General features: G+C 34.8%; 1 protein-coding gene across 1 annotated transcript in view; it reads right to left on the bottom strand.

Moving 5' to 3' along the window:
- Window positions 1-1,441: 1,441 nt before the first annotated feature.
- The window catches only part of LOC107445036 (carcinine transporter-like), a 34,456-nt gene continuing 23,466 nt past the window's right edge, over window positions 1,442-12,431 (bottom strand). Inside the window, exons 7-10 of the mRNA XM_043045509.2 lie at window positions 10,367-10,578; window positions 6,834-7,015; window positions 3,260-3,423; window positions 1,442-1,544 (exon numbers count right to left, since the gene is read on the bottom strand). Coding sequence (XP_042901443.1) covers window positions 1,472-1,544; window positions 3,260-3,423; window positions 6,834-7,015; window positions 10,367-10,578 — 631 coding nt within the window. The 3' untranslated portion in view covers window positions 1,442-1,471. The remainder of the gene's footprint in view (window positions 1,545-3,259; window positions 3,424-6,833; window positions 7,016-10,366; window positions 10,579-12,431) is intronic.

Here is a 12,431-nt window from a genome sequence, read left to right as displayed (position 1 = left end):
ATAATGCTTAATCTTATATCATAAAGTTATAATAAAAATCAAATCAACTCCAAAAATCTCTTGTCCCCAGAAGTAAGGAAGAGAATAACTGTGGCTAACAGATGCTTTTATAATCTAAGAAAATTTCTGAATTCTGACAACATTAAACAGAACACTAAATTGCTGATATATAAAAGTTTAATCCGGACAGTTCTCACGTTTTTATCTGGAACGTGAACTACGTCCCAAGCTGATTAGAGAACTCTCCCAATTTTTGAGAGGAAGATTCTCTGATCCATTTTTGGTGGCTTTTGCGATAACAGAGTTTGGAAAAGGAGAATCAACTCTGAACTTCTCGGGTTATTCAGGGAACTGGACATTCTGAAGTATCATAAGATCCAATGTATGAAATGGGCCGCACACATTTTAAGAATGAATGATGATCAAACGACGAATAAAGCTTTCTAGCTAAGCTAATAGGGGCTAGAAGAAAAGGAAGACCCATATTGAGGTGGGGGGACTGCCTCTAGAGTGTCTTGTCTCAATTAACGTCAGAGACTGGGTGGCAGTGGTGTGCAAAAGGTCTCATCTTCTTGAGATTGCCAGATTTCATCCAGGACTGTTGAGCTATTGATGATTATAATAAAAATCTCTATCAAAAAGATGGTGGCAATCTTGCAATAATATTAATTGTTATTTTTTTCCTAATCTTCTTTTTTATTATCTGATTAACACGTTTATTAAAGTTCTATAATTTTGAGGCATGAAGAAGTGTTTAAATACTGAAAAAATAATTGATAAAATATTAAAACTAAGATTATATTATTAACAAAAATTTGAAGTAAAAGGAATCACTTCAAATACATGTTTTACAACTCTGAAACACTGTAAGTCTTTCATCTTATTTTGTTTGATTTTAATTTTATTGTTGCTCCACACTTAGTTTATAACACTGTTTGATTTGGTTACACATTCATTTATTTAGTAATGTTTAGGTTTTACACAAAATAGTTTCGTCCTACTCATATGCTAGATTTTTAAAAGTATCCACCTTAACCCTTTTCTTATGAGCCTCATCTTTAGCTGGGGTCCACTTGATGCCCTGTTTATACGAGTGTTGTAATTAGGCGATGTCAGCGTTAAACCGTCTGGAAACCACTCCGATTTGCCTCAATCTAGGTATCATTGATTATTATTCCATTAACCTTTAATCCTATTATCCATTTACCTACAACAGATTAATACCACCAAAAATATATTTTGCTTGAGATTAATAAGGTTTCTAAGTTGAAACAAGTTTCATTTGTGTGCTGCAGTGAAGTATTTTCTAACTACAAAAGTAAAATATAATAAGAAATCTTAACATGCAATGTGCACACTTCACGTTGTGGTGCCATTTTAGTGGAGTGGACTACAGTAACGAAAGGGGCAAGCTGAGAAAACAAAAAATTTTCAACAAAAATTTGTTAAATAGAAAATTTATTTAGCTGCTTTATGTGTCTTTTAAAAGATCTTTGAAGAATTTTGGAGACTCCTCTTCAGTTGAGGAAACTGAATTTCTTTTCCTGAAATGTTAATAAAAACGATTTCATATTTAAATTAAAACAAATCGATTAAAAATCTGTGATTATTGTACAATATAATATGCTATACATGCTGGGAAAAAAAGTTATACTTTTAATAACTTATGATTCTACAGTGGACTGATAGTAAAGACACGGTTCCCAATAGAACATCGAAGTCGAGCATCATTGGCTGTGTCAGTAAGCAAATGGGTGACCACTTTGATTAACCTGTGAAGTGACCAAGGGTATTGGTCTTTGTTAAACTGCTCTACCGTAAAGTGTTTGACTTTGGGCATCGGGCTACCAAAGCAGGGGAACCACCCTCCCTGCAGAGAATCAATATTGCGATGGCATGTCTTCGGATCATCCTCAGGGATGTTTCCTTGACTGTCGGTAATAACCCATTTCTCGCCATAGCTCTAGTGTGACGTAAATAAAGTACCTACCTACCTTAATAACTTATGACCTGACATGCAGGCTTTACATACTGGTATGTAATTACCATGATGTGACCTTACATGAGACCATTGTTTACATAAGACCCAAAATCATCCACTGGATGTGTACTAGTCATCATTGGACATCTAGTAGACACCATACCATGATCATGCTCAGTGCTTATGGGCGTCCATTATTTTGCTGTACAATAACCATAGATGACCAAAAATTTAAAAGTATAATTTAGCTTCAGTTAATTTGAAGTAATTATGGTATTTGAAGTAATAATTATATATAACTGTTTTGATGTTATTCTCATGTCCAAATCAGACATATTTTCTGTATTTAGAGTTTGATATAGATATTATATTTTTTGCAACTAAGCAGTTCTACGTCCACCAATGCTTTTACTACCCAGTTTTATGTATTCCAGCTCAAATACCCTTTTCTTTTTGAGATCTAAAATAGTTTTTGCATTACAAGAATTGCGAATGTATTTATGCAAAGCTAAAAAATTTCAATAAGTTGTTTTTTTAAAAGTTTCAAATCTTTATAAACAATTAGTGAATTTTCTCTGCTTTTCACCAATAGCTGCACTTGTGCTGGGGATTGATTCCTCGTACTAAAGAGATTAATTTTCGACTATCGCACTTGTGCTGGGGATTGATTCCTCGTACTAAAGAGATTAATTTTCGACTATCGCACTTGTGCTGGGGATTGATTCCTCGTACTAAAGACATTAATTTTCGACTATCGCACTTGTGCTGGGGATTGATTCCTCGTACTAAAGAGATTAATTTTCGACTACCACACTTGAGCCGGGGATTGATTCCTCGTTCTAAAAGCTGAGTGTTGCGTTGGACCTGCCCATCGTGACTTCGAAAACCACTTTTAAAGAGATTTTGCACTTGACATACTATCTCGCATATTCTTCTACGCAAGCTCTGCAGAGAACCGAGGGTTTCTGATAACTGCGCTGCGCAAAACTTACGCAGGTAAGCGTGCGGAATTATGCGTGCAAAATCTCTCAAACGTAATAATACCACAATTTCAGAGCAGGAAAAGTCTACGGTTGATTGTGGAGGTAGTTACAAAGGCCGTGGTATGAATACCTACATCTATCGTTTGGTCTCAATTAAGAACGAATCCCAACCTGTCACCAAAAGTCCATTAGTGTAACCCTAGTGCTACGTTAACAAACAAACCGAGCTCTCTATACATTTTAAGGGGCATCCGTGAATTAGAGATGCTTTTAAAGGTTTTTTGCTCACACTTACCCAGTGCACGAAAAATATCTTTGATCTTTTCCAAATGTCTCTGCATCGTTGATCGTCTGTGGGAGAATTTCATTGAGGGTTTCAGGTAAAAATGTTGCGCTTATGGATGCTAAAATGCACACCAGTCCGAAAATAAGAAAAGGGATGTATTTATCAATGAATGCCTGAAAAAAGAAAATACGGAACTAAATGTAACTAAACAAGAAGAGAACATTAATTGAATAATTAGAACAATAGTTTGGTATGATTTTTTAATGTCATAAAAATAAAATGCGGTTATTGCGTTAAGTGAACGAACATTTTAAAAGATTTTAAGAACGAACAATAGTCCAAGTGGTCAAGAAATTCTTTGGAACTGTGGCTGAAAAGATGGACAGTTCGAAACTCATGAGTGAAGTTACTTAAATTTTAGAGTTTACAGTTGAACAACACACTATTTGGTTAATTAAAGAACTTTCTTCGCGAGTTGTCTAGAGCACTGTTGATAACTATGGTTACGACGTCAAAACATTTCAAAAAGGGGTGAGGGGTTAACTTTATGGGCTAGCTTTGACTCGCGTTCTCCACTTCTTAAAATGCGCTTTTTCTTATAACAGGAGATAGCCCCAGATTCTGTCGCGGAAGATTTCTTGTTACATGCACAGTGCACACTTCTTCTGAAGATCTGCTCTAAATTCACTTTGTTTCCTCTCCTATCTCTAAATATATAGAGAAACAGCATATTGCTGACAAAAATGAAATACTTTCTGCTATTCGACTGTTTTGACCTAAAAATAAGCATCTTTATACTGAATTTATAATGGTGAATAGTACTATTATATCTTTGTAAAATGATAGCAAAAAATGGAGCTTTCCAAAAACTTTAGGACAATCCTTTTTTTTTAAAATTAAAATTGGTGACTTAGTTCCATCAAGCAAAAATGATAATTGCGCCTAAAAATGTGGAAAGTGATGATCATTAAAGAGCTAAAGTCGATTATAATTAAGCTCAGCGGCACGACAGCCCTTGAGGGCCAAGGCCTACTGTGCCCATCTCAGTTTTCTTGACCTTGGTCTCTGGGGTGCAGGAGCAGATGTTCCGGTCAGGTGGTCAGCCGAACGCGGAACCCTCAGTGTTTAGTTCCCAAGCATGCTTGGTACTCATTTATCGACCCACTGAAGGGATGAAAGGCTGAGTCAACCTTGCCCGGCCCGAGGATCGAACCAGGGACCTGTGGCACGACAGCGCGAAGCGCTACCGCTCAGCCACCGGGCGTCTCAAAGTCGATTATAAGATATTAAAATTAGCAACACTTGCTAACTTTTATTTTTTTAGTTCAATATTGAAAGTGAGAGAAGAGAATATTTTCGTTTTAATAACTTGTTATTAACATTAGAAAACTGGACTTCACAGATTTTTCGAGACAGTAAAAACATCTGTTTGCATTTGTGATTCATTTTATGTATTAATGAGGTTAGATCATTGTTGCTGTTAAATTCTGATTCTAAATTAGCGAAACTATCTACCTTTTCAAACTTGTAATCACCAATTTCCAGATGACGGATTTGAAGATCTGAATTAAAACATGGCGTATATTAGTTTTTTTTCTCCACTTACCGGTTAGTTAATTTCTTTTGCATTTTGTTCTAACAACATAAAGCCTGTTTAAGAGTTTGAGTGATGCGTGAGTCACTGAAGCAATATCATCTGCATAAAAAAGTATCTGCACAGAATAAGTAGAAATGTTTCCATTGGTGTTTATTTTAGAGTCTCTTATAACCATTTCTAGAGTTATATTAAACATGAGACAGGCCAGTGCATTTCTTTGATGAACGCCGTTTTTTTTATAACTAGCTTTTCAGTTAAATCACCCTGTAAGCCAATTTGAATCTTTGTTTCTTTAAGGTTTAAGGTCTCAGGAGAAAAAACTCTTCTGGTATGTCTAGTTCACGCATAGCACCCGAAAGGAAATCCCTGTTAATGCAGTCATAAGCTATACTAAATTTATAAAAAGATTATGGGTTTTAAGGCCGATCTCTCTGCATTTTTCCAAAAAGTTGCCAAAAGCTGAATGTTTGTTTAGTTGTTGGTATTTCCTTTCTAAAAAGCTGCACTGATAGTCACCAATCACATTACAAACAAATGGTGACAGCTTATCAAATTGAATTAAAAAAGAGTTCTATATAGGAGGAGCACAGCAGACTGATTCCTCTATAGTTACAACAGTCAAGCACATCTCCTATCTTTTGTATCATACTTATGATACCTATCTTCCATTCCTCAGCAAGCATTTCACTGTTTCATATGTTTGAATTAGATCAGTCAATAACAATATGCAGTTATACCCTACAATTTAAAGAAATTCAAATGGGATGTTGCCAGGCCCAGGCGATTTATTGTTCTTTAGTTTTTCAAATGTATTTTCTATTTCAGACAATCAAGGTGGCTTAATAAAGTGGGGGCATCTATGTTGCCATTGTTTTTTCTATATTAATGTTTGTGCCGTCTATATACTATACCATAAGCCTAGTCGTGTCATTATCTTATCTCTTTGAGTCATGTCAGATCCGATGAATCAGTGAGAGCCCATTAGAGTTAGTACTAAGTAACCAGAGCAAATCTAAGTCGTTGGTATTATTAAACTCCGGCAAAATATAATAATATCTTAACCTATAATTAATTTTTCACTTTAAATTTTACTACTATTTCGGAAAATCAATTTTAGGCAGGTATGAACTCCCCTGAAAGCTTTTCGCTACATTTTACGACCCTCTATATAGTGTTCTTGAACTTGCACATTACAACAAAAAAATAGGCTTAAAAAAACTGTAGCTTGGAGAGAGAAACCTATTGCAAATTTAAAATCAGCAATCTTTTTGCTACATTTTACGACCCTCGGTTATATATATATTGTTTTTAAACTTGCACATTTCGTCAAAAAATAGACTAAACAAAAACTGTAGCTTGGAGAGAGAAACCTATTGCAGATTTAAAGTCAGCAATCTTATCGCAAAATTTTACGACCCTCAGTTATATATATGATGTTTTTAAACTTGCACATTACGACAAAAAAATAGTCTAACAAAAAACTGTAGCTTGGAGAGAGAAACCTAATGCAGATTTAAAATCAGCAATCTTTTTGCTACATTTTACGACCCTCGGTTATATATAATGTTTTTAAACTTGCACATTTCATCAAAAAACAGACTAAAAAAAAACTAGCTTGGAGAGAGAAACCGATTGCAGCTTTGAAATTAGCGATATGACAGTGTCTGTTACAAAATTTCATGCAACAGAAAAAAACTTGTTTCCTTTGTTTAACTAATTTTGAAAGATTTTCAAAATTGTAAATAGGCTTGTGTTCTTAATAATACACATCGTAAAAAAAAGGACTAGTATACTATTTTAAAACTGTTTCTTGTCGAAAAATTAGATAAAAATTAATCAAATATTTTGTTTTTATGTGAGACTGAAACTCAATAGCCTTTAGACCCATAGTTACGTCTTTAAAGGTTGTTTCATTATTACACATTAAATTTGAAATAGCGCGTCAAAAAATGAAAGACAGGGTTTTATTATTGCTTTATATCTTACCAAAAACACAATATAAGGCACTATGATGTTTGCAACACCTGCAAAAGTTCCACTCATTCCCATGCCTATAGCTCGAATTGTTGTTGGATACAGCTCTGAGCATTGCTGGTAGACTGCCATGAACGCTGCTGACGCACCAAACTTACCGATTAATGAGCAAGCCACTGCCAAAGACGGTACACCTGTTTAAGAGATTTAACGAAAAATTAATTAACTATGTTAAATTATCCAATTAATGATTAGGGTTCTTCAAACAGCATCGTTTCTTTTTTTTGTCTGATGGTCATCATGTTTTGCTTAAAAATCTTCCTCTGTTGTTAACATTCGAACAACTAGATGCCTACAAGCGACGTCACGAATGTGTAAATCGTAGGAGCATTTGTTTATGCCACGATTCAGTAGCCAATTAGGTACGACACACGCGTGACGTCATTTGCTGGTATCCAATTAAATCTGATTCGAAAATTTATTTAGCGTGATAATAAAACAAGCTTAATAGCTGTAACGTTAACACGGTAAGAACAACCATGTGATAAGGCAGTGTTCTTCTCGAGTTGTAAGTACCCAATTAGGACATTTTAGTCATTAAGTGCATCCTTGAGTTCCTATAACTGAACTCAGTTTAAAAGTTAAAGAGTTCTGACTTGTGGGTAATATTTTGAATAAGATTCGTTGAGAGACAAGTTTACCGAAAAAAAGGAAACGAAATTTCCACTAGGATGTAACATGAAGTACACCAACGAGGTATTTTTATCGGGCTCAATCTCAGAGTTGTAAGTATGTATTTTTTCTTCTTAACTTTAATATTTATCTTAATTATTCAAAATATTTGATCATGTGAAAAAGCTAGTGCGAAATAACCATATATTTTTGGAAACTGGGATTGTTATATTTCATATTTGGTATTTGAATCAAGTTAAGCTATTATATGGGAAAGAAAAACTGTTAATTTTCTTATAAAACATTAGTTTTCTTACAGAAAAGTCATTTCTAGTAGAAGATTTTGCAACCAAATTAAAAATAAAGTTATATTTTTATAATTTAAAAAACAGAATCAGCTAATCAATTAACTCAACTTTGGCGAAGTTGCTTTAAGCATATATATGGCAGAGATGCCTATTCTCCGGATTCCACAAAATATTTTTAGAAACTGAAGAGAACTACAATCTAAAATTTGTAAATTTTTGGTTAGCGTTGCTAATTTTATAAAAGGGTCATCTCGACTTATCTGCTTTTATTTATCGGTAAAACACACATTTGCAGGCTTGTGTGCTCAATTAAGACTTATAAACCTTTGTCATATTAAAGGTCAGCGCGAGGATACATCCAGGGTAACATCGGGATTTGAACCCGCTACCACCACGCTTTGCACAGCGTTTGGTGGGCAATAACGCTGGGCCAGGGAAGCCACACTTAACTGTGGCAAAGTGGTGTTTTACATAAACCTTTGGTCCCGCAGTGGACTGATCGTTCAGACACGGTTCCCAGCAGATCACCGAAGTCAAGCATCACTGGCTGCGGTCAGTGTGTGGGTGGGTGACCACTTGGATCAGTCTGCGCAGGGACCGAGGGTGTGCGGTATTGGTCCTCGTTAAACTGCTCTACCGTAAAATGCTCGACTTCGCGTGCAGGTCGTCGGGCTACCGAAGCGGGGGTGCCATCCCCTCTGCAGAGGATCAAAATTGTGATGGCATGTCTTTGGATCATCCTCAGGGATGTTTCCTAGACCGTCGCCAATAGCCCATTGTGCAGCTCCAGTGCGTCGTAAATAATGCACCTACCTACCTACATAAACCTTTGAATTATTTGAAAGAAATAGCGAGTAAAAACTTTATAAATTAAATTTACTAAGCGAAAAACCATACTTTAAAATACTCCCATTCGTTGTCCGGAGTAAGTTGGCATCTATGGCCTCTTGGCTGGTAGGGAGGGGGGGGGGGAAACGCAACCCCTGATATACCTAACATGATGTTGACATGGAATAAAAACTACAGACCTGAGGGATGGTAAAGGATCCCGATATCATTTTTCTTTTGCTATTCTAATCTAAACAATTTTGACACCTTTTGTCGCAACTCTCTTTAGATATAAAATCCTCACCCTCCGATTTCAAATTCCCTCCCTATAGAAGCCCATAATTTTACTGGCTTTCATCCTTAAAAAAAAAATAATCTGATCTAAAAAATAATAATAATCTGATAATAGTAATACCAAGTAATAGTAATAATTTGATTAACCGAGGTAATGAACTGCCTGGAATGCTTAGGTCATTTCCCGATCTACTTATGCCCAGCATTCTTTACAGTGATGTATTTTTAAGGTAATGAGTCATCATTACCGACACTAATATTTTTTTAAAGTTTAGGGCCATTGCCCGGTATTCTTGCCCAGAAACATATATTCTTGACTTGTACAGGGTTGCCACGGGCTGCTAAAATTGCAAAAAGTGCTAACTGTTAAAATTCGAAATTTTATTAAAAGAAATTAAAATTTGCAACTTTTAAAAGCATATATTTTTTTTAGTTTACTATTGAAACAAACTAACTAATACAGTTGTTTCGGAGTTCCTATCCGAATGGGATAATTGGAGGATGGGAAGGGTGGTGCTGCTTTAAATTAAAGTTAAATCTCAAGTTGGGGTACATAATTTAATACCTGGGTTACATGTGAAGCAAAATCGCAGTTTGATACATAAAAAAAATTATACGAATGCGAAAAAGAGATAAAAAGGTGAAAAAAGAAAAATATTTACAAGTATATACATGAGGGGAAGACTCCCTATGCATTCCCTCGCCTTCCCCCGGTAACCGGGCTTCTCAGGTGCAGAGTGCATAGTTCGTCTAAGGTGGAGGGGATAAACTTAATTATCGGAAATGCTTTGAAAGCACGCAATCGCTTAGAAAGTAAGCGGTAATCGAGTTAAATTTAACGTTGTTGTCTATAAAATCTATGTCTAGTAATTTATTAAAATCGCAGGTAGAACACTCTTTAACTCCTTTAAAAAAAGGAAGCATTAATTTTAAATAGGTATTTGTCGATTTTATCAATTTTTTACTATAGAAAGTAAATGCAAAAATGTTTGTATATGAATAATATGAAGTCATAGTGGTAGATATAATAAATATATAAAAATGAATTCAGTTTCTACTATTTTTTACATAAATAGTCGCCTGTGGCGTATCTGCTAGTACTTCTCTGACTGCTATTTTTTAAGGGTAAGTATCGTTGGCCAGTGAATACTTGCGCGGTATTCCTTGCACCGATGTTTTTTAATGTTAAGAGCCATTGCCAGATATTCATTTTCCCTATATTCCTTACGCTAATGGTTTTTAAGTTTAAAGGTCATTGCCCGGTATTTCCTACTCTAAAACATTTTTCCAAATATATTCTAAGAGCAAAAAACGGAGCTACTTCCAAGCAAAAGAGAAAAAAGGACGAACAGAATTTACATTCCAGAACTCTATAAACCGCCGAGAAAGGTTTCGAGGAAAAATGTATTTTTGTTAGGAATTATTGTTTAATTTGGAACTTACCTGGAATGATTGCAACGAGAAGACAGGCAGATCCAGTGATAGCCAAAGCTGTTACTGAACACCATCGTCGACCCCATTTCTCCATGAAATACCAACTAAACACAAGTCCAGGTATCTCAACAAGAGCTAGCAGAAAGAAATTCAGAAATGGATCACCAGCGAGATTTGAAGCGTTGATTTGAAGACCATAATAGGCAAAGATATCTGCGACCCTGCAAGGAGGAAACAATCGTGAACTTTATTCATCGCATACCTTTTTTTTGTTGCTTTGAATTGAATTGAATTGTATGTAGGATTTAAAGGCACAAGGTCCACGTAGAACACTGTGTATTCCACTAGTCTGAAAAAGGAAATACTCTCTAGAACTCTCATGAGTGAAATAATACAGAGTGTTTCGTAAAGGCCATCCTAAATATGCATTTTTAGAATACTCATTAAAAATTAAAACCAAAAGGCATACCAGTCAGGGGTCACAAGTTAATAGTTATCCAAAAAAAAATAAAATTAAATGTTTTCCAATTTGCATATTTTTTATAAGGATTCTGAAAACACTTGTCCCACAAGGAACTGATCGTAGGACACATTTCCCACTATATCATTGATGACAAGCATCACTGGCAGCAGTCAGAGAGTGGGTGGGGGACCATTGAGCTTTTTAAACAGGCATTTTAAGTCATATCTAGTTTAACCCTCACCTCCTACATCAGAAAGCCTCCACGTGGTATTTTGTAAGTAGTCTGCGCAGATTATTTAAAAAGTGAACCAGTTGTGCTCTTGAACCCAAATTCTATTATAAGTGTAATTGATAAAAAATTTATCATATATATTTGAGAATTGAATCTGTAGTGGTTGACAAGTAAATTAGACAAATCAATAATATTCATAAATTAAAGAAAATTTTAGACATATATTTGCTACCACTTTCTTACTTTTACTAGATTTTTTATTAAATGGCTTTTCGTAAAAGGTTTAACATCATCTTCACAGTGGTTTGATCGCACTACTTATAAGAAACCTTGTAGAAGCTGAACCTAATAGGCACCAATGTTCTCATTTCGGGAACATGTTCTTTCGTCAAAAAGTATACACTGGAAACTCAATTTTTTATGTTTCATAATTTGAAATTTAAGGATATTCAGTTATTTATTTTCAGAATTATTTATTTTAGAATTTTTTTCAAGCGGCGAGAAATTTTATTCTACTACAATACATTAAGAATTTTATTTTTTCGGAAATTATGTACATGCAGACGTGCCAATTTGCTCCCGATAGCGGATAAATATTTTCGAGTGGTAGTCTTTTAATGTGTAATTCTTGATTTAGTAAATTCGACTTACAGGATTTTTATTCACAACTACTTTTAAATAGTTGAAAGGTTTATGTTATACGTTACTTTGTTACAACTTGAGCCCCTCAAAAAGTTGGCAAATTTAACCGAAAATCTGTACATTTTAGTTTGTAGTTCTCTATCGCTTTTTGTAATGTTTAGTCGAATCTGGAGCAGTTAGCATCTCTGTATATCTTGAAAACTAAATCTCTAAAATATTCAATAAGATTAAATTTTAGAATTTTATCACTTTTTTCGTAAGACACTTTTTACAAAAATACAGAAAGATGGCAGGGAACGGCATTATGTCAACCGATCACGAGAATTTTCGTGACCTTCATACCAAATTCGACGATTTTCACGGAATTTTTTCCTCANGCCTCTATACGGTATTTTAAAAGTAGTCTGCGCAAACTATCTAAAAAGTGAACCAGTTGAGAGCATGAACCCAAATTCTATTTTAAGTGTAGAGTTTTTGGTAGAAATCACATAAATCTCAGTACGCTGCCGCGAAGCGGCATTATCCGATTCATCTGCATACCTGCCAACTTTCACTCCTTCCGAGAATGGTTTTCAGAGTGGTTGTAAAACAATAACTGAAAATCAATCTGATTCAAAAATATATTTATATTTTGATCCTGTTGAAATTTGCTCGCGTCAAGATTATTATGCTTTCATATATTTATTGTAATTATTTATATGTAGTGGTGGTCTGACTCATCTATAATTATCATTATA

This window comes from Parasteatoda tepidariorum, chromosome 9 (assembly GCF_043381705.1).
Source record: "Parasteatoda tepidariorum isolate YZ-2023 chromosome 9, CAS_Ptep_4.0, whole genome shotgun sequence".
In the NCBI taxonomy this organism is placed as follows: domain Eukaryota; kingdom Metazoa; phylum Arthropoda; class Arachnida; order Araneae; family Theridiidae; genus Parasteatoda; species Parasteatoda tepidariorum.
The sequence above is the reverse complement of the archived record's forward strand: the minus strand, read 5'-3'. Positions and strand labels throughout refer to the sequence as shown.